Genomic DNA, 19,958 nt, shown 5'->3' with positions numbered 1-19,958 from the left:
TGTACAGAAATTGCTCAATCAAGGTTTTAGGAATTCAGTATCTAAATTTTAGGTGGTTGAGCATAAGCGATTTGGCTATTATGATAAAAGCAAAAATTACAATCCATTTGAAAATTTTTATGGATTATCAAGTCTTCAACAACACTCGATAAATAATGAACAACTTTAAGTAGTAGTTAGGCTCCTTCGATATTGGAAATTTTGTTTTTCATTACGACCCAACTAAAACTTCCACTAATGAATAATGGCTATAGGTTGTCAGACCGGCTTATTTCCTAATCTTCATATTGTAGCAGAACATGATTAGAATATATTTGAACCGCGAATTTATGCAACTGCTACAAAAATACCAAATAACGAATTTTCCAACCAATCAACCCATTAACCCATTATTTTTAGGATGGCTTGTCACCCGAAATAAGTAATTATGTTTTGGCACTTAAGGTGGACAAATAGAAAAAAAAAAAAAAAACAAGAAAAACGTGTTGAGTTCGGCCGGGCCGAACTTTTAATATCCTTGAGGCAAAAAAACCTTTAAAAATAAAAGGATCGTTAATGAATATTGTATCCAAGCTGATGGTATAGATTTCCTTCTATAGAGGTTATTACGTTTTGCGATTTTCAAATAATACATTAAAACATTAAAAAAGTAATGATCGATTTTGCCGATACATTTCTTTACAACAGATCATGTATTAGCAAAAACGTTGGTTGCTTATTTCGCGTTCTTTTAATACTTTGAACCCTATGTGGGAGAGGTACCACAGGATGTGGAATCCAAATTCCAAGTACCCTACATGGCATGGGGGTGTAAATGAAAATATTTGCTTTATTTTTCTATATCCACTTTTTTATTTTTTATTCGACTATTGGTGGTGAACTCACAATGTTCCGATTTGAAGGTAAGCATAGAATATAAAAGGGTCGCGAAAAGTCTTACATTAACAACCTAAACTAGTTTATCATTTTCTCATTGGTAATGAGGAAAATAAGTTCCTTGGGAAGTTAACTTGTTATGGGGGTTTTCGGCTCTCACAGCTTCGAAGTGTCCTCATGGCGCTTGTGGATCTGTATTCTCCACTCCCAATAAATAGTTACTCTTTAGAATAATCACCTCTGCAAAATAAATGTCCTGCCTTCATTGAAAGTTCACAGACTGAAAGAAGTACGTTTTTTGGTGCAAACTATGCACTGGCATTAGAGCGTTAGGAAAAACGGTCAAAGTTGGACTTCTTTTTTGTGGCTTACAATGGTTTAAATCTGTAAATAATTGTAAATTTCGTAAATGGCGAAGGAATCTTAGATTTGGTCGAAACTGAATGAAATCCATTTTACACATTCTAATACTCATTGAATGATGTTTGAATGAATTCAGGGCATGTTTCGAATACGATGGAAAGACCCCATTCCAAATGTGGAACAAGATAGATAAATAACATAAAAATACAACTTTGCTGTTATGGCCGCTTTTATAATAACATGCAACAAGTGTTCATCTTTTATTCAATATTTTCTCAACATTTAAAGCGAACAAATGAACTGATTATTTCATTACTCATTTTCATGACAAAACTGATTAAATTCTTTTATGAACGCTCTCCAATAAATTTTTATACCCGCAGCCATATGGCTAAAGAGCGTACATATCATTTGATTTGATAAAAACGTGCCTCATCGAAATATTGGTTTTAGACCATAGTGTCTTTGGATCAAATCCGTTTCAGGACACTTGGAGTCGATCTAGCGATGTCCGTCCGTCTGTCGGTCCGACTGGTTGGTGCGCATTTAAATCTGGTACATCAAAATATTATTGTCAAACTTAGATCGAGTTCGGAGATGGGCAATATCGGTCCACTCCTTCTGGTACCTACCCCACAAAATGTCGATATTTTCAAAGAAAATAATTTACTGCAGAAAAAGAGAAAGGATAATCCGATTTTGTTACAACTTTGCAAATCCTAATATTTGCGCCAGTGCTAGGTTAGGTGCGAAAATGGACAATATCGGTCGACTCCATCAAGTACCTACCCCACAAAGGGTAAACATTTTTATAATTATAACTCTTATAAAATGTGATGTCAGTGTCCGATTGTCTTCAAATTATACACACCACAAACTGTTTATTAACCCAAGGTCTAGTGTGAAGATGTGCATGAAGCTCAAAAAACACGAGATTAACATCCGATTCCATTCAGACTTGGCAGATCTCCACATTTTCATAAAAAATTTTATAACAAGTTAAAAAGTATCAGTCGGTATTGCCGACAGATATATACCCTCAGCCTGTGTTCGATTATTAAAATATAATTTGACTAGTGTTACAATTATTCAAACGTTTGACCCTCTATGGAGCAGGTTCCGAAGGAATGGGCCAATATTGTACATTTCGTATCGGACCCAAAAATATGATATAAATATTCCGACGTTCCCGGTATGGATTATATCGACCCACTCCTTCACTTTATATGAGATATGCAATAATTTTTAGAAAGTGTTAAAATGTGCGTGATTTACAAGATAGAGTCTACCGAAATATTCCACTTGAATACTTCATCTGATACAAATAAAAAATATTGAGCGAAATATTGGGCAAAATCAAAATCATAAATACCGACAGATCTTGGGTTTATAAAAATATTGAATTATGTGAAATTTGAAGACGTTCGGATCCTTACATCACATTATTAAGAGTTATAATTATTCAAAATGTTGACCCTTTGTGGGGGAGGTACTTGATTGAGTGGACCGATACCGTCCATTTTCGCACCCGACCTAGCACTGACGCAAATATTAGGATTTGCAAAGTTAGAGCAAAATCGGCTAATGGTTTCTCTTTCTGTGCAAAAAATATTTTTTATATATATTTCTTTGAAAATGTTGACCTTTTGTGGGGGAGGTACCAAAAGAAGTGGACCGATGTATTGCCTCTTAACACCAGACCTTGTGTTAATAAAAATATTGGGATATGTGAAATTTGAAGACAATCGGACTCTTACATCACATTTTATAAGAGTTGTAATTATTAAAAATTTTGACCCTTTGTGGGGAGGCCCCTGATGGAGTGGACCGATATTGTCCATTTTCACACCTGAACAGGCACTGATGCAAATCTTAAGATTTGCAAAGTTGGAGCAAAATCGAATTATCCTTTCTCTTTCTGTGCAATAAATTATTTTCTTTGAACATCTTGACATTTTGTGTGGGAGTTACCAGAAGGAGTGGGCCGATATTGCTCATCTCCGAACTCGATCTAAGTTTGACAAAAAAATATTACGAAGTACCAAGTTTTAATCAAATCGGATACTCCCTTCGATAGCTATCGTGCGCACCAGGCAGCCAGACAGACAGACGGACGGACGGACATCGGTAGATCGACTCCAAATGTTCTGAAACGGATTTGGTTCAAAGAGACCTAGGGTCTAAAACCATTATTTCGACTAGGCACGTTTTGACCGTATCAAATGATATATACCCTCTGTAGCCATATGGCTGAGGGTATAAAAAATGGTAGAGATCTGACCATTGCTTACCTCCTTCACATAGGGTTCAAGAAAGCATCCAGCCCTCTTCAAATTTCACACATCCAAATATTTTTCTAAAACAAGATCTGTTTTGCAGAAGATATATATCTGCCAACCCCTTCTGGTACCTCACCCACAAAGGGTCACAATTTTAAATACTTATATCCAGAACAACAAGAATGTACTTCCATAACCTTTATGAATCTGTAGAGTACATTATATTAAAAACATGAATATATCGACATGAAAATAGCATTTTTGATTCCTTCTAACCCTTTTCGGGTATTTTCAAAATGTTTATTGCAACGTATGCATCGACAAAATCTACAATTTTTGTAGCGAAATAAACCTTTGGAGATACATAGAACATGATTTTGAAAAGAAATTTAGACATTCAGTTTTCGCGATTGTTTGGTTTTTTGATTGTTTTGATAGTATTTCTGATATTACAAGCCAAACAGATAGACCTCTGTACTTGCAATTTTTTCAAAGTTAGCCTGCCTTGCCTTAATTGTACCATGCTTATAACCATGGCCCAATAAAGAAGGTTGCTCAACTTCAAAGGAACTAGAAATATGCAACTCTGTACTGGAGTCTTATGGTGTCAAATAGAATTTAAATGTGCAACTGTTGGCTTTGTTTATTTTTATTTTTTTTATAAAACTCGTATATTGGGGAAACAAGAATGAAATTTCCGGGTTATTCTACAAGATTGAATCTAAAATAGTAGGTCAATACAGTTTTATCACTAAATTGTACGATTTATTACCCATTTACTTAGAAAATTTGCATTTAGTTTACAACCAAATTTGAAATAATTTCAAATTACTGTATTTTAATTCAAAACAATACACACACATACACAAAATGTGTATTCGTTTTGGCAGAATAAGGGCACCAAAAGAAAAAAATTGTATTTAGGGGGTAGCTTTGTTCTACCTTCTGTAATTATGTCATGGCTGTACCCACACCTTAACTCAATAACGAATACACACAACAAATATTTGTACAAATGTTTCTGTTGTGACTACCCAATTTATGTGTCTGGTCGAACCGATCACACAAAAGACATCCTAAACTTATCGATTACTCGATTTCGGCCTACCTAAATATTGTCTTTGTATTCTGGTTAATCGGTTCGGTTGAAAGTCGAACTAGTTATCCCTAGAGACAACCTCAACCGAGCCAGATAAACAGAAACAACACAACAGTGTGGTCGTGGTACGGTGTATGGTTCGTTTCGTTCAAATTGTTTTCGGGTATTTTGGCGTCTCGTACCTCGTTACGGATTTGGATTTTCCTTCCGGCGTATTGAAGAAGAAAACAATAGCATCAGTTGGATATTAAAGAATTTATGATTTATTTATTATAAAAGCAAGAAAGATTAATTTATATTTCCATTAAAAAATAAACAATATCATACATGCTTGGTGTTTGTTGTTGTGGATTGATGAAGATGAGTTATTGAAAGAAATTAAAAAAAAAATTGCATTGAAATGAAATACGATATGTGATCAAATAAAACCGCCTAACAAGTGCTAAGTACAACAACAGCAAGCAACAAAAGAAGAAGCTGCAAAAAGGAACTTTTTTCAAATTAGATAAAACAAAAAAAGTGAAATAAAGTGATAAAAAGTATCAAACAAAGAGATTAACAAACTAAGTGGCGAATATAAAGTGATGACAGTCAAGTACTAATAGGTGTAATAAAAAAAAAAATAACAAAAAAGCAAAACAGCGGAGTCATTACATTTTGTTGTTATCAAAACAATTGTGAAAAAAAAAAACAAAAATAACAGCAACTTGGTATCTACCGGTGTTCCAACAAAAGGGCGAAGAAAAGAAAGAAAACAAAAAATAAAAATTTGCCGGTCTAACAAAAAAAGCGTTATTGTTGTGTTTGTATCTCAATTACTTGCGTTTGCTTTGATTTGACCTCGCTTAGAAGAGTGCCTTTCCTACCCTTCTACAAACCGACCAGCCAACTACGTACTTCCATCCCCTGACGGTGTTGTCTGCAACAGCCCTTTTAACGATTAAAGTTTGTCTGATTCTAATATCAATCGACGTCGGCGACCAGGACGACCATTCAACCCGCAAGGAATATAACAACAAACAATATCAAATCCACCACCTCCTCCCGCCGTTTTCGGTACAACCAACCTTCAATGCTTTCGAACTTAGTGATTTAGTTTTGTGCCGCCGCCACCGTTGTTCTTTTCGCTTTATGCTTACCTACCCATGTTTGTGTGATTTGTTTTCATCGCAGTGTTCTTCGTCATCATCGTGTTTTTTTAGTTTATTTTGCAACACTTGTTAGTTAACCACATTTTGCCGGCAAAACATAAACGAGAATAGCAGCAGCAGCAGCAGCAGGAACAACAACCATAGTAACTTCAGACTTTGGTAACAAAAACAAAACATCATTAACCTCATGCATAGCAGCAGCAACAACAACAACAGCACATCGGCAAATATTGGCAAGGCAAGAGTTCTTCTATAAAAGGGCAATAAAAATTACAGCAACAACAAAAACATCACACAACATAACAAAGGAGTCAAGAGCACAACGGCCCAGCCAGGCAACCAAAGAGACTCCAAAAATCAGCAACAACAACAACCGCAATATTTGAGAGAACAACAACAAATGGAAATGCAAAATTGAGCTTTTGGTTTGATTGGCACTTAGCACTTCTCACATAAAAATAACTGGAAGAGGAAGAGCTTCATCTTTGGCATCATTGGCTCTCCCTCTCAAGAGAATAGCCCCACGAAAATAACAAACAGAGTGAATAAAATTTACAACTGCCAAAAGAAAAACTATTTGTTTTTTTAATCAAGAAAATATTTTTAAAATTTCTTTCGGAAAAAAGAAGAAAAACAACAATGTTTTATAGAACATTCAACATTTCCATTAATTCTTGCAACAACAACAACAACAACAAAATGAGTTCCTTTGAAGATCGCAACCAACCGTTTGCTAAAACAGCAAAAGAAAAATTATCCTCATCATCGTCACCTCTAAACTGCCTTTATTTTGGAACAAATCTTTACCGTCCTTTGTTTATAACAATACTCGTTATAAGTTGCCTACTGGCCAATGTCCAATTTACATTGGGCCAACATGCCGCTGCACCTCCTCCTCCCATTGCCGCTGCTCTAGCATCACCGGGTGGATCTTCAATATTGGAACAATTTAGTCCGAACTGTACGGTTGTATCACCAATATTCCAGAGTCGTGGCATCGATCCAGCTGAAATTCCACAAAAACCTAGTAATGGTGAGTGCAATTTTTGTTTAAATTAATTTGAAATATTTCGGAGGAAAGAGAAAGGATTCAAAAACTTAAATTACAATTTAGAAGCTATTTATTAATTACAATTATGGGTCAATCAAGGAAAGCAGTATAAAATGTAGTCCCGCTTCTGAGTAATATTTTGAATAACTGCGAAAGCCCAATCTTTTTTCAATTCGGAGGGTAAAATAATCTTAGTCATCTTGAGGTATTACATAATATTTTCCTGTTTGAGAGGAACCAAGACAGAATTTCATTTCATATCAGACAGATGTGGGTCTCAACCAAATCTTTTAAAATAATTATTGTTATTGCTGATGATCCAAGTGTTACCATGGATCAATTGCAAAAACTTAGTATTGTGAAAACTATGGGTTGCTGGATCAATAAAAATACTTAGAAATGTAATGTTCTTGTATGATATGTAACTCCAGGTCCAGTTAATCGAAATGCAGTCGAAATAAAATTGTTCTTATGGGAAAATCGGAAAGTCGACTTCTATGCTTACCGATATCGATAAAATTTGGCAGAGGTATTTCCGAGCAGTATCTGATGCCCGGTATCAAATATCATTGTTGTGGAGTGCATATAACGCATGTGAGGGAATTTAACACCAAATCGGATGAAACATATATATGGGAGCTATGGCTATATCTAAACCGATTTTCACCAACATTAGAAGCAGTTGTTGTAAGGATGAATTCACTCGGAAATGCCAAAATTCAGTCCATTTGGGCTGATATTAGCCATTTGGTGCACAATAAACCTTATGTCTGATACATATATATTGGAGCTATATCCTAATCTGATCCGATCTTGATAAAATTTGACTGAGGCATTTTTCAGCTAAATAAGTTATCTTGTTCCTAATATCATTCTTGTGGAGTGCATATTACGCATGTGAGGGTCTTAAACCCCCAAATCGAATGAAACATATATATTGCAGCTACAGCTATATCAGAACCGATTTTCACCAAATTTAAAGTATTTGCTTCTAGACTGAATCCTATCGGATGTGCCAAAATTCAAGTCATTTGGGCTGATATTGGTAATTTGGTGCACAATTAACCCGAAATCGGCTATATCCAAATATGAACCTAATTTTATACAATTTGGCAGAGGTATTTCTAGGCTGTATGTGATATCTGGTACTAAATATCATTCTTGTGGGATGCACATTACGAATGTGAGGAACTTAATTACCAAATCGAATAAAACATATATATGGGAGCTATAGCTATATATAAACCGATTTGATGTACTTGCTGCTTGACTGAATTCGATCGAATGTCCCGAAATTCAGGTCATTTGAACTGCGATTGGCCATTTAGTGCACAATTAATCCGAAATCGGTTCAAGATATATGTGGGAGATATATCTAAATTCGAACAGATTCTAACCAATTTCAATAGGTTTCGTCCTTGGGCCAAATAAACTATTTGTGCAAAATATCATCTCGATCGGGTAATGAATGCTCTTTGTTTACAATAATACATGGACAGAAAGACGGACAGACAGACATGCATAAATCGACTCAGATTTGTGATTTTATGCAGACCATTAAAAGGAACTTTGAGTCTATCTCTCTTCCTTCTCCATGTTTCAAACAAATTCACAAAGACATAATACCCTTACCATTATGTAGTGTGTGGTATAAAAACAAAAATTAAAGTTCGGCCAGGCGAATTTTTTGATAGCCTCCACCATTTGAAAATACGGACTCTCGGTTGGCACAGTTAATGGGGGCTATGTGACAACGTGGACCTCTTTGGCATATTATTTTCCACAAATGGTGAACTCCAAATAGAAATTTTGATATAATCCTGTAGGAAATTTTGGATAAATTCGGCAAAATATCTAATATGGTGATAAACGAAGATGTTGACCTATGTAGATAATTTTCTGCCATAAAAGTGGTACCAATCTCGAATCAAATACCAAATTAGAAATAATTCTGTCGAAAATGTGACATGAATTATCAAGATAACGAATATTGCTAGGAACAGTTATATGGGGCCTCTAAGAAAATGTGGACACCAAATACTAACATTATAATAATTCCTTTGAAAAATTAGGCTAATATCAGATAAATATCGAATATGGCAATGTACTGATATATGGGGACTATGCCAAAACTTGGACCCATATGAACAATTCTCTGTTGGGATAATTCCGACATCCTGGGAACACAAACAATCAATTTACAGCAAATTTGTTTTAAAATTGTAGATTAACCACCCTAAGTCTTCTAGTACAGTAATATGAGGGCTATACCAAAATATAGACCTATATGGCCCATTCTCAGTACCAAAATCTGAGTAAAAGGTTATCATCCTAATTCATTTCTTCTGATTTCCACAGACGGCCAGTCATACGGACACCACAATATTGAAAAACTCTGGTTAATTTTTCATTTTTCAATATTATTTTAGATTCGCTAATTAACATTTTTAACAATGCTTTGAAAACGAAAGATAGCTGACAAAGAGTGAGCGTCCAATGAATCCTTTTTTGAACTTCGTGGTGACATTTTTGTCTTTATTTTCGATCCTATCCTTTCAAACATATTTTTTAATTTCTTAAGATTTTAGTTACATCAAATTTCTTAGTAAATTTAAATTCATAATTTCTAATTAAATGTATCACCCATCTAATTGCTCCAAATAACAGAAATTTCACAAAAATTGGAGTGGTCTGTCATGAGCGGAGTAGTTTTGAAATATTCTTTTGAATGCATTTATCACTTACTTCAATATTTGAAGAAAACATTAGGACTACCTGCACCCAGTTGACTTTTGGGCCTAGAATTGGTTGCGTAAATAGAATTGATTTCTTACCTGGTCACAGAGTTTACACAGCAATTGCTTAATATTCCCTAAAACTAGCTATTCCAAGAAACTGGCGATACCAGGTAGAACACAAACACACCCAATACATATTGGAAATCTAATAGGTATTAATTCCAAGGAACAATCGAAACAATGAGTTTGAGCGATTACGTTTGGAGGGGTGAAATGTTCCTCATCTTAAGATTTTCTGTTAGTACAATAACTTTAAATAATATTAAATTATGAATAATTTATTATTATAACCACAAGTAACTTTAACACTGTCCGTGGTTCAATGCATTTCACTTTAATTATCTTTATGACTGTATTCCCCCCACGCCAGATTTCCAAGTATGGAAATAAAAAAATATTTTGTTAAGGATAATTTAAATGAGTTATTAAATGATTCAATAAATGTTTCAGGCTCTTCTTTAATGGTTAATAACTTAATTATAATTCCTTGTCTTTGTCGCAATCAAAAAGAAAATTGGCATAATGTCACTCACTCGACATCAGCTTCATTATAAATTAGCCAACAAATCGCTGGAGCCCAACCGAAAAAGGGGAAAAGAATGTTTTTGTTGCTGTTGAACGAGAACGGATTAAATTGACACTTTAATTAAATTCTTTATATTTTTTTGCTGCTGTTGTTGTTGCTGCTTGCTTTCTGTTCACAAGAACAATTTACAATAATCTTGGCAAAATTTATGGCAACATAAAGGCAGGCAATACCGGGCAGACAAACAAATGAAGAAACAGTTAAACTAACAATGTTCGGAGAGATAGATGGATGAAGATTGGATGTATGGAACGGCCAAACAATTTGCTAAATAAACACAAGTGCATAACACCCAAACAAATGCTGAGCTATTTAATGATGACTGTGCTTGGCTGGCGGCTGTATATCTGTTGTCTGACTGACTGTCTCTCTGTCCTTTTTGCTGGATATCTGCTATAAAACTTGAGCAGCAACAGCCATCGACTTATGCCAGACCAGCGGCAGGCTTCGCCTATCATATACAACAACAACAAAACACACACTTACAATTTGCCAAGACTTGCAAATTGTCTGTCCGTTCGTCCGTCTGTCAGTCAGTCAGTTTATCCATCTGTTTGTTCTGTTCTGTCTGTTTACATCTGTCAGTTAACACTTCCATTTGTTTAACCTCACTAATAGCGTTTGTTTTATTTTGGCCTGCCCCTTGTTCTTTTTTTCGCTTCGCTTCGTTTTTTTGCTGTTTCTGTTTTTGCTCATCAGTATTTATTTTATTGCCGATCTTAAAACGAATTGCATGTTCCTTTCTTTATTATTTAATTATTTGTAATGGTCGCTTTGTCTGGCAAAGACCCTCCGTCCAACTCCAGCAATATTATGGTGTGACGGACGTCATGCTGTTCAACTAGCCATTTAACTTGCCATTTTCAGTTACCCTTTCCAGGCTAATGTCAATTTTATTTTTTGGGAATTTCCTTTATTATACCCTACAACACTTTGTGTTGGGGGTATTATAAGTTTGATTGGGCCAAAAATTATGTAACACCTCGAAATATTGATTTCCCACATAGGAAAGTATATACGGATCTTCCTATCTCGCCGAGATGAGTCGATCTAGCTATGTATGTCCGTCCGTCCGTCTGTCCGTCTGTCCGTCTGTCCATGTTAATTTGTAATCACTCTACAGGTCGCAATTATGGCCCGATCTTCACGAAATTTAGAATGGAGGTGGGGATAAGGTCAGAATAGAACCCTATTTCTTTTGGAGATGATCGCACAATATTTGGGGGTCGAAATGGACCAAAAACTGAAAAAAATCCTGATTTTGCAGTTGCTCTACAGGTCGCAATTATGGACCAATCGACGTGGAAATTAGCATGGGGCTAAAGCTTCGGGCTGGGCAGAAGCCTTCCGATTTTGATGGTCATCGGGTAATATTTAGTGGGTGAAAAAGACTATAACATTTGTGTTAAATAAAAGTCAAATTTCCATTATACCGCGAATATTTTTAGTCCCGGTGAAATCATAAATAGACGAACAAGTCAATTCTGACCGTTACGTAGATGCCGATAGTAAATATATCGGATATATATAGCGAAATATATACAATGTGTATATACAAAGGAAAGGAATGTTAGATGGAATGCTTATATCTCAAGAATGGCTGGACCGATTTTGACAAATTTTGTCAATTCAGAATGCCCTCTTGACATAAAAGTATAAAATCTAAAAAAATCGCATAAAAATTAGCCAAAAATGATCTTAATATAGATTTTTTAGTATTTTGTGACATTTTTTTATTTTTACATATTTTTTATCGCATGCGATTTTTTCAATTTGACTTATAATATTAAGTTGTACATTTTGTAATATTTTTCCACCTTACAACACAGGTTTGGGATATTATATACAGATTGCAATTATCGTCCGATCCTCACGAAAAGGGTAGGGTTAGGCTCAGAAGGGCTAGGCCTATTGTCAAAGATGTCAAAGATGTCTGCAATATATTTAGGGGTTGAAATGGACCAACAACTAAAAATGTTCCCGATTTTGCAGCCGTTATAAAGGTAATAAACAGAAACCAAAGGACACGAATTCTCGCATGAAGTTACAGTTTAGGACAGCGGGTAGAATGGACCACTACTTTTGTCTGAAAAATGCCAACATTACTTACAGGCGATAGCCGAAATACACAAAATGCGAACTTCTGGCCTTTTTTTGCTGATTTCGTTGACGGATATAGCCAAATAAAGTAGACAAGAAGATCGTATAGAAGAGTCTAAATTTGGAGATACAGAGGGGCCTCTTGCTTTTGGAGATTCCAAAATGGATTTGGACATAAGGGGGCTTCTAACATATTGTAGTGTTGTAGGGTATCACATGGTCGGCCCCGCACGACTATAGCCTTTGCTTACTTGTTTTTTATTTGTTGTTGTGCCTAATATTACGAGGATTTTGTTGAACAATAAAAGTATTAATTCAGTTCTCTATTGTGATTTATATATTTATTTAACTAAGATTATCAATGATATATTAAACATTAGGTTTTGGAGATACATGTGGAAATGGCTAGATATAAATTGTTACAGTTGCAAGCATATAATTAAGCAATAAGAGCAACTGTTATTAAAACAAGTTAAAAAGTATCAGTTGGTTTAGCCGACAGATTTATCCCCTCAGTCAATGTTCGATTGTTTAAATACATTTTGATTTCTGCTATGATTATTCAAATTGTTAACCCTCTATGGAGTAGGTTCCGAAGGAATGGGCCAATATTGTCCGTTTCGCATAAATATGACATAAATATTGTGATAATTTTTAGAAAATATTAAAATATGCGTGAGGCACCAGATATTGTCGGCCGAACATTTCATTTTCATACTTCATCCAATACATATAAAAATATTGGTATGTTCAACATTACAAGACAATCAAACATTTGTATTCAATTCTATGCGAAATCATAACTTCCATATTTATCTCAAGTTTCTAGTTGAGAGAAATATTTCGATATAGCAAGTTGTAAGGAATCGCTGACTTGTTTCGCAAGTTATGATAATTATCGAAAATTGTGACCAAGGTAATAGATGGGGCTCTCAGATATATATCATCTTCACAAGAGATCTTTTGTCAGCAAAAATGTTTGTATATATAAAATTTGAAGAGAGTTAGATGCTTATTTCGCTTTTCTTTTCTAAATCTTGAACCCTATGTGGGGAACCAGAGAAAATATTCCGGTCTTTATCATTTTTATAACAGATCTTGTGTTGATAGAAATATTGAGATGTTCCAAGTCTGAATGGAATCGGATGTAGTTTTGCGTTTTATGAGCTTCATGTTTTGACCCTTTGTGGAGGAGGTACCAAAAGGATTGGTCCGATATATCCCATCTCACCAGCAGATCTTATGCGAGTGGAAATAATGGGATGAGTGAAATATGAAGAAACTCGGATGCTAATTTCGTACTTTATAATCGTTTTGGTTATTCAAAACTTTAACCCTTTGTGTGGGAGGTACCAGAAGGAATGGACCGATATATACCATCTTCACACTGGTCCGATCTCTACCATTTTTTATAAAAGATCTTATGTTGATGGAAGTATTGTGATGTGTCAAGTCTGAATGGAATCGGATGATATTTCGTGTTTTATGAGCTTCATGAACATTCAAAATTTTGATCCTTTGTGGGGGAGGTACCAGAAGGAGTGGACCGATATCTTATTTTCGCCCCAGACCTTGGGTTAATGAAAATATTGTGGTGAATGTAATTTGAAGACAATCGGACACTTACAATTTATAAGAGTTACAATTATTTATTATAATTATTATAATTATTATTTTATAAGAGTTACAATTATTCAAGATTTTGACCCTTTGTGGAGGCGGTACCAGAAGGAATGGACCGATATTGTACATTTTCGAATCTGACCTAATACTGATGGAAATATTAGGCTAGTTAGAGCAAATCTGATTATCCTTTCTCTTTATTTGCAATAAAATATTTTTGTTGAAAATTTCTACCTTTTGTGGGGAGGTACCAGAAGTAGTGGAACGATATTGCCCATGTCCATGAAGCACGTTTGACCGTATCAAATGATATATACCCTCTCTAGACATATGACTAAGGATATAATAAGTTTGAATGCAGCTAAGCTTTTAATGACCTCCACCATTAAGATCTTTAAATACGAAACAATTCTGGCGAAAAATGTGGCTAAAATCATCAAAATACTGAATAAAGAAAGGTACTCTTATATAGGGGCTATACGAAAACATGGACCGACATGTCCCATTTACGGACTTATCCTGCCTACTAACACAATACACATGTGTGTAAAATTTTAGCCTTTCTCTATCTCAATTCGTTCGAAAGATAGCGTCATTACAACAGACAGACATCGCAGTTGCAGTTACCACTAGAGCAAACTCTTTCTCTCTCTTTTTCGAGAGATAAGAAATTCATGGCTCGATTCCGACTTTAAATTGTTCAATGATGTTCTCACATCCAATATATTGTTGGAGTTCAGACTATTCACCCAAATTTATCCATAATCGTAAATAGTCGAAAAACGATAATGTACTACTACGAACGATTTGGAAATTTTAACCTGGTTATATTCTTTGTCAAACCAATTCTTAATGAACATTAAATTGGCTCTTTCTCATTGAGTCCAAATGTCAGCTGCTCATTATTAGTCTCGAGAAACACATGTGTCTCACAGCTTACAATGTCTCAGTTGCAACACACATTTTTTCTTTTTATTAGCAGCTCAAATATTTTTATACCCCCAACCTTGTCTCCAACTATCAAACATTGGAATTACGTTAAGTAAACTAAAAACATCTGTATTTCGTAAGGTAAGCTCTCAAAAATATGTTTCGAAAGCAGATATTTAAATATGCCAATGGAAAAACACTCTCTCCCATGGAAAAATGTAAAAAAATCTGCACCAATTTCCCCATTGGTTACTTGAGATGTGCTGTGATTAAACGATTAATCGCACAGTTACAATTTGCAGCCATGGCGGCAATTAATCTCATCCATTAGGACAAACAGAACACACATTAATTAATTATTTTCTTTCATTTGTGCGTTGTATGTAGCTCCGCTACATTTTTTACGCTTTGCCTTACTTTATTGGCTTGGCTGGGGTTGGCTTTGAACACAACTAATAAATATTCGTTGAATCAACAAATCGATCGGCATTAAACTTTTCATATGTTAATTAAACTACACTCAGTGGCGCTGATGACGACTCGAGACTCCATGAATAGAAAGAACAACACAAACAGCAACACCAACAACACTAGCGTAATCACGTATTTCATGATGGTTGGCCGGTTGATTGGTTGGACGGTTATTTGACTGCTTGTTGGCTTACATGACCGACCATTGAACGGTGATTGTCGGGCTGGCTCACAACATCAAGCCGGCCCGAGTTGAGTGGTGTTCAGTCCAGTGCAGTCCAGTGTTTATTGACAATCACTTAAATTTATGTTAACACATCAATGATAATTAAATTAACAAAAGATTAGAACTTTTGTGTTGACGCTAATATATTTTTTCCGAATATCCACACACATATATATTGTTAGAGATACGTTAGACAGTTTTAACATGAAATATGTATTAATTGAAGTTAATTGTTTGTTTAGATGGCTGCATACTGATGTATGTATTACAAATGGAATTTCAATGCGAAAATATTGAGATAGGCATTGTTTTAAAAATCTCAAGTAGCAGATGAACATAATAATATTAGTTAGATTGCATTAAAAATTGGTTGGCAATTTTACATTGGATTACTCCCTTGGGCGAGAATGCTGCCTATACTAGGTTGAAATTATGTGTTTCTTAGTGGAAAGATTCGCATTTGTTCTTCAAGTCTGGTTAGAGAAAGTGGATGGATTTATCATATCGCATAAGTGTTAAATTCGTACTTCCCTCTGCCTTTTTGTATTTGGAAAACAGACTTCCATTATTTAAACTTAAAAAAAGATATATATGAGAGCTATGTCCAAATTGGAACCGATTTCAATAAAATTTGTCGAATGTATTTTTGAGCTGTATTTGATATATTTCCCTGAATATCGTTGTTACGGAGTACAATAGGATGAACAATATATATTGGAGCTATAGTTATAGCTTCACCAAATTGGACATACTATCTTCTAGACTCAATTCGGTCTTAAGTGCCAAATTCTATCGCATTTGGGCTAAAAACAAAATCGGACCTAGATATACAGGGTGAGATATAATAAACTTATAAAACCATAATATTTGCATTTTTTTAAATTTTTTTGAATGAAAGCAAAAAATGTCGGAAATAGCATCAAATTTTAAAAGAAGTTTAGATTTGTTCTAATTGGTCACCTTTGGCACGAATTATGGCCTTCAAACGGCCGATGAAACCATCACACTCTGCCCGAATGTTGCTCTGCGGTATTTTGGACCGTTCCCGGTGAAGCGCTTTTTTAGTGCCAAAATTCTCCAGACACTATAGTCGAACAGAGTGGTGTCCGGACATTTTGGTGGCCATTGTGCGCTGGAAATGAAGCGAGGAACCTAATTTTGTAACCATTCTTGGGTGGCGGGTGCTGAGTGCGATGGTGCTAAGTCCTCTTGGAATGTCCAGTCTGCGGCCAAAATGTTTGCATGCCCAAGGCTTTAATACACCCTCCAGAATATTTTCGCGTTAATATTCAGCATTTATTCTGATGCAACGGTCGATTAATACGAGCGGAGAGCGACCCACACCATCACAATGGACGGCGCATGAGTTCTGGTGGTCAACCGAAGGTGCACATTTCCAGCTCACCTCTTTGGCAAGTAAACACGATCATTTTGTTTGTTTACAAACTGCTGGACAACGAATGTTTTCTCATCGGAGAGAACCGAATTCGACAGTTCACCACTTTCGACCAGCGGAGCAACTCTTTAGCTATTTTCAATCTATTTTCTTTTTGTTGCGGTGTAAGTTCTTGCACTTTTTTGAAATTTCAATGGCTTTACCCCGAGCTCATTTTTCAATATTTGCCGAATGGAATATTGCTATATGTTCAGCTCACGAGCCATTTTTCGGCCACTGCGACGCGACGGGTTTCGATTAAGTCGCTTCCTCACTTTTCGAACCATTTCTGCTGATGTTGCTGTTTTTTACCGTCCACATCCTTGAATTCGGCTACGCTACCAGTATCACGGCAACAAGCGATGGTGCGAGACACAAAAGATTTATTCACATTTAAATACTGGAGTGCTCTAACGATAGCCACTTGTGGCTTTCCAGCCAAATCTAAAGAAATCACACTATCACGCTTGAATTCCATCACGAATAACTTTTTTTCTGGAAAATTCTTACCAAAATGCTTTTGTACGCTTGCAAGCAATATAATGAGCTGCGTTTGCAATAATTTTAATAGCTGTCGGACGAGTGGCTTAGAAATGAAAGCAGTCTGAAATTGGTTGCAGTTTTTTTCATCTCACCCTGTATTCCTTACGATATGCCTTCCGAAAATTAATTTTTTTCATAAATCTTGTACTTAATTCAAACATTTAAATTCCTTAAATGTAATCTGTTTTCATTTGCCTAATCTTTAATCTGCTAATCCTTAGTATCAACATTTACAGAAGTCTACAATCTTCATATCGCCTTTTAAGCTCTTAAGTATACAACACTGCTAAATACCTTTCACAAATGGAAATCTTATCTTGCCATTAAAATAGTTACCCTAAACAGAAAGCCTGATGTGTCACATCGTCTCTATCAAGTTCAAGAACACACAAAATTCCCAATTTACGAACTCTACTAAAAATTCTTGAAATTTATAACTAAATTTGTGGTTATTGGAAGAAGACAGGAGTTGGTTTTCGGTTCTTGTTTGTGTTGCTCTTTTTGTTGGTTGCAAAGATATCGTTGTAATTGGAAACCTTTCAATAAATGCGTAAAAATGTTAATTAATTAGCCTTAAATATATCCGCTTAACTTTTGTGGCAGTCTCCCAAGGTTTAATGCTGTCGTGCTAGAGACCGGGCACCTGCTTTTGCACTTCCAAACATTCCAAAGAGCAAAAAGTGAGATGTGTGTTTTCACACACACACGCAGACATCAATGGTTAACCCTAAACCACATGCAGCTGAGGTGTTTTTGTTGTTCTTTTTTTTTGAGAAGAAAAAAGAGCAAAAGAGGACTCAGAGTGTGTTTGTTGTTGTCAAAATACGCCTTGGTAACAAGTGTAGTACGAAGCTGCCCTGCTGCAGTCCTTCTATCCCAGTTCAGGTTTTAATTCGATATTTTATCATTTGTAACTTAAATACCATTAATTTTTCGTTTATTGCTCAATTAACTTAAAATTCGAGTTTTTATAGTTTCCAACACTTTAGCTGCAAGCAGTTGCCAAACTAATCTGCATACTCTTGAAAATTAATCCAAAGCATTCCACTTTTTTTAACGAAAGAGAAGATTTTCTCAAATATTTATGTAGGCTGGGAGTATCAAAAAGCGCGCGTGTGTGTGTGGGTCAAGTATCCATGTTAAGTAAAACAAGATTCCCCGCCAGGACGCTCATAATGAACGAGATACTGGCCATCGTCATCGCCATTGCTATTACCACCATTGCCATAGCCACCGTGATCATGATACTTTAGCAAGATCAACACAAAGACATTATCACCAACATTATCAGGGGATCGCACATAAGCTCTGAATAAAACTGAAACACCAATGCTATGAATCATTTGATTCAATGTCGGTCTGTGTCTGCCAGCCTGGGAAACATCCACAACTCACAAAAGGAAACATGTTGCCACAACAGCCATGCCACTGGCATGATCCGCTGCAGCAGAAACAGCAACAACCGGAGAGCAAAAAGTAGTGTGAAAAAGGCAAAAATAAGAACCGTCTTCAAAATTCCTCACAAATAAACTTGAAAATCTAAACTACATAATTAAATGTGTGTGAGTTTGTTTTATACATTCGCATGGGTTATTTATTTCGAATTTTTGTTGATTTTTTTTGGATGGATTTTTGCGTGATGCAATAGTTGGGAAAGAGAACAAGTTCTCAGCGATCGGGATTTAAGAAAAATGCCCATTTGAACTTTGAATACCCTCAACCATTTCTAACAAATTTGGAATGGTAGAAAAAAAGTTAAATAAGAAATAGAATCCGTTAAAAATTTTGTTAAAATATTAAAAATATCGAATATAGGGAGTTTCCGTTACTTTGAAAACGTGGACCCGCTTAGGCAATTTTCTGTAACAGGCTGTAGTACCAATTTCGAAGTGCATATGAAATTTAAAACAATTCGGTATAATAATGTAGCTAAAATCATCAAATACCGAAGGAGATAGACCCTTAGTTACTTTTGAGAATCTTCATAGAATCACTTTCTGAGTCGATTTATGCATGTCAGTCCCTCAAAATGCAACATTGAGATGAAATTTTCCAAGCAATATTTGTTTGGCTCAAGGACGAACTCTATTGAAATTAGAGATAATCCGTCAAAATTTATATATAGCTTCTATATATATTCTCAACCGATTTCGTATTAATTGTGCACCAAATGGTCAATATCAGTCCAAATAACCTGAATTTTGACACAACCGACCGAATTCAGTCTAGAAACAAGTACCGATATTTAGGGGCTATACGAAGACCTAGACCTGCGTAGACAATTTTCTTTTATAGGCTGTAGTACCCATTGCGAATTTCAAATATGAAATTTTAAACAATTCCGGTGAATGGTGTTGCTGAAATCAGTAAAATGCCGGGGGCTATATAAAGACATGAACCTTCATATGCAATTTTCTGTCATAGGCT

General features: G+C 35.4%; 1 protein-coding gene across 1 annotated transcript in view; it reads left to right on the top strand.

The window, feature by feature from the left end:
• The first annotated feature begins 4,698 nt into the window (after positions 1-4,698).
• The window catches only part of LOC101897615 (glypican-4), a 177,882-nt gene continuing 162,622 nt past the window's right edge, over positions 4,699-19,958 (top strand). The window contains exon 1 of the mRNA XM_005178730.4: positions 4,699-6,801. Within this exon, the coding sequence (XP_005178787.2) occupies positions 6,408-6,801 (394 nt within the window). The 5' untranslated portion in view covers positions 4,699-6,407. The remainder of the gene's footprint in view (positions 6,802-19,958) is intronic.

The sequence above is a fragment of the Musca domestica genome, unplaced genomic scaffold, assembly GCF_030504385.1.
Source record: "Musca domestica strain aabys unplaced genomic scaffold, Musca_domestica.polishedcontigs.V.1.1 6, whole genome shotgun sequence".
Lineage (NCBI taxonomy): Eukaryota > Metazoa > Arthropoda > Insecta > Diptera > Muscidae > Musca > Musca domestica.
Note: the sequence above shows the minus strand (reverse complement) of the source record. Positions and strands in the feature narration are given on the sequence as shown.